At 52.5% G+C, this 2581-nt stretch overlaps 1 protein-coding gene across 1 annotated transcript; it reads right to left on the reverse strand.

Moving 5' to 3' along the window:
• Positions 1 to 1161: 1161 nt before the first annotated feature.
• Positions 1162 to 2346, reverse strand: EMH_0059210 (uncharacterized protein; the record flags this gene model as incomplete). Its single annotated transcript, XM_038022505.1, is given in 2 exon segments — positions 1162 to 1191; positions 1195 to 2346. Coding segments are annotated over 2 exon segments (1182 nt in total).
• Between the last annotated feature and the right edge of the window lie 235 nt (positions 2347 to 2581).

Raw genomic sequence — 2581 nt, forward strand, 5'->3', positions numbered from 1 at the left:
CTTGAGTGCAGCAATGGGCGAGGGATGTGCCCGCTGCACCCCCGCCTTGAAGAACTTCTCCAGATGAAAAAAAATTGGTTACCTGTGCTCAATGGTTGGTCTCACAAAATGATCTGCAGAAAGCCACAGGTGCAGCCAGACAACCCGGATGGCTCTGCTATGCTAGGTATGGACAGAAGCGTGTGCTCACCTATGCAATGCCACTATCCAGAGCCCCCTTCATAATCATCGTTGTCTTTTCTCCACGGGTCCCAACAGGAACGTTTGAAATATCCAGGTGATGTCTGCTTGCAAAACAGCCGTTTCTTTATCAGTACTGTTGCACCGCTGCTAGGACGAATGCCCCTCTTAAGAAGCTCTATCGCTGTGCACAGTTGGTTTAGGAGACGTACATTCGCCTTAAACTGTCGTCCAAAAGGTCGCCTACGATCATATTGATCCTCTTCTGGAATGTTTGCCACAACTTCCTTCCACCATGGACTGGCGTTCCCCGGCTCCCCCAACACCTGGCTTGCGGCAAAAAGTGTATCCAATACCAAATAGCGGAGACCTAGGGGTTGCAGGGCGTCTTTCGGCAACAATTTCATAGCTTCCTTCGTATGGAAGTGCAGCAGGTGGCCGGCGAGCTCTTCCATTTTGCTAATAAAGCCATCTAAATCTGGGTGTAAAACCATATCTTTCACAAGCAGTGAATGCATAAATTGGAGGGCGAAGTGTACTGAATTAGTATAAGGCCTATGCGTAAGAGCAGCAGCCAAAGAAAAAGGCCTTGCGAAAGCACCTGGTTGCAAGACTGGGACCCGATAAAAAGGATGGCCATTGGCGGATGTGAGAGGAATAGTGCCGGTCGCTGAGGTGATACGTTCTTCAGTCGAACTGTCCAGATCATCAATCAGTGCAGCTGCGCCTAAAGTAGAGGTGCGTAAAGCTTCCGGAGGATGCGATGTTTGATGGACCTCATCAACGACTTCTGGTTTGCTCGCTTCGTGAGACGGTAGCCGAGCTGGCGATCGACGAGAAGAACTGGGGAGTGAGTCTCTTTGCTCTACTCCTGAATGAGTATTATCCGTCTCACTAAGCGATCTCTGTGCCGTGAAATCCCTCGCAACTCTTACCCGTTTTCGTCTTCGACCGCTGCCTGAAGACGCACTTGCAGTAGTTTCAACTACTAACAGTTGTTTTGTTTGGGTACTNCCGTGACTTTCTTGCCCTTCGTTTGGAAGATGCCCTCGATTTCTTTGAAGGGGCCGCTGGAGTGCTGGCCGGTTGTTCTTCACTTTTTCTCTTTCCTGCAGATAATGCCTCAACAATTGCAGGGAACGCGCTTCGCTCTGGGGTGGGCTGAACGACGTGAGCTGCGGCAGCCTGCTGCGCCCTGGGCTTGGCTTGAGGCAACATCAGGCCTGCGTTGAATTCGTCAAAAACCAAAGGCACGTTTAAGGGAGCTGCAGAACTCGGCACATGAAATCCTTGAAATGATGAAGGTGCACTGCCAGCCGCAGGAAGGGCCGATGAGCCGTATCCCGCAGAACCACTGGAGACGGAACCGTCAGCAGATGGCAGCAGCATCGAAGAGAACCCTGCAGATGTGGACGGTCCTTCGCCTAGAGACTCAGGAGACCCCCGCATATCAGCGGAGCCTCTCAAAAAGCTATAGTCCGTCTGCGTACCAGGTCCCTGGTGGGGCAGGGACCCGTCAGCATATGGCAGCAGCATGGTAGAGACCCCTGCCGAAGTGGACGGCCCCTCGTCTAGATACTCATTGCCCTCCAATATGTCAGCGGACCTTGTCAAAAAGCTATAGTCCGTCTGCATAGCAGGTCCCTGGTGGAATCCTGGGGTCCCAGCGGAAGAAGAAGGCACGGATCCGTCCCATTCCGGCGACGAAGTACTTTGTGCGCCAGTGTGCAGGTCCTCTCTGCTACCGGGAACGTGCTGCCACGGTTGACTGTCCCCCCAGTACATCTGTGGCGGCATTCCATAAGGTTGCATCGATTGGCCGTGCTCCTGCTCCATTTCCACACAAAGCTCCAGTATTGCGGCGAGGTCAGGGTCTTCGTCCGATTCACCGTCATTTCCTGCTAGCTGTCGTCCGTCTCCTGCCTTTCCTCCCAGTATATACCGGGATCGGGCGCATTTTGTCAAGATCACCAGGACCGCCAAGGTGGAGAGCAGGACGGCCCATGCATGATATACAGTCAACCTAGGTGATCGCCGAGGCCTCCTCAACGCTCCGGGCCTGGCCAACCCTTCCCTGGTATTTTCTTCTTCAAGGAAAAGTCCAGTCGAATCTTTCAACTGGGCCAACTTCGTCGGCGCATCGGGTGTGTCTATGGACCGTTGCATGGGTGCGGGATTCTTTTAGCGCCAGGCTGCTCGCATCTATGGATGAACACTAGTTCCTGTATATAGGGAGGCAAATTAGAGGAATTCCATGCGAAATAACAATCTGGATGAAGACGCTAATGTGGTTAGAGCATAAAGTTGCCCCAACGCAGGATGGTGCTACGATCGACGTAGTTCATAGGGCTGCCCATTCAGCATTCCATTCCCTTAGAGAAATATCTATTAGGCTTTACTA

This window comes from Eimeria mitis, genomic scaffold, assembly GCF_000499745.2.
Source record: "Eimeria mitis Houghton genomic scaffold, Emh_scaff2830, whole genome shotgun sequence".
NCBI lineage: Eukaryota > Apicomplexa > Conoidasida > Eucoccidiorida > Eimeriidae > Eimeria > Eimeria mitis.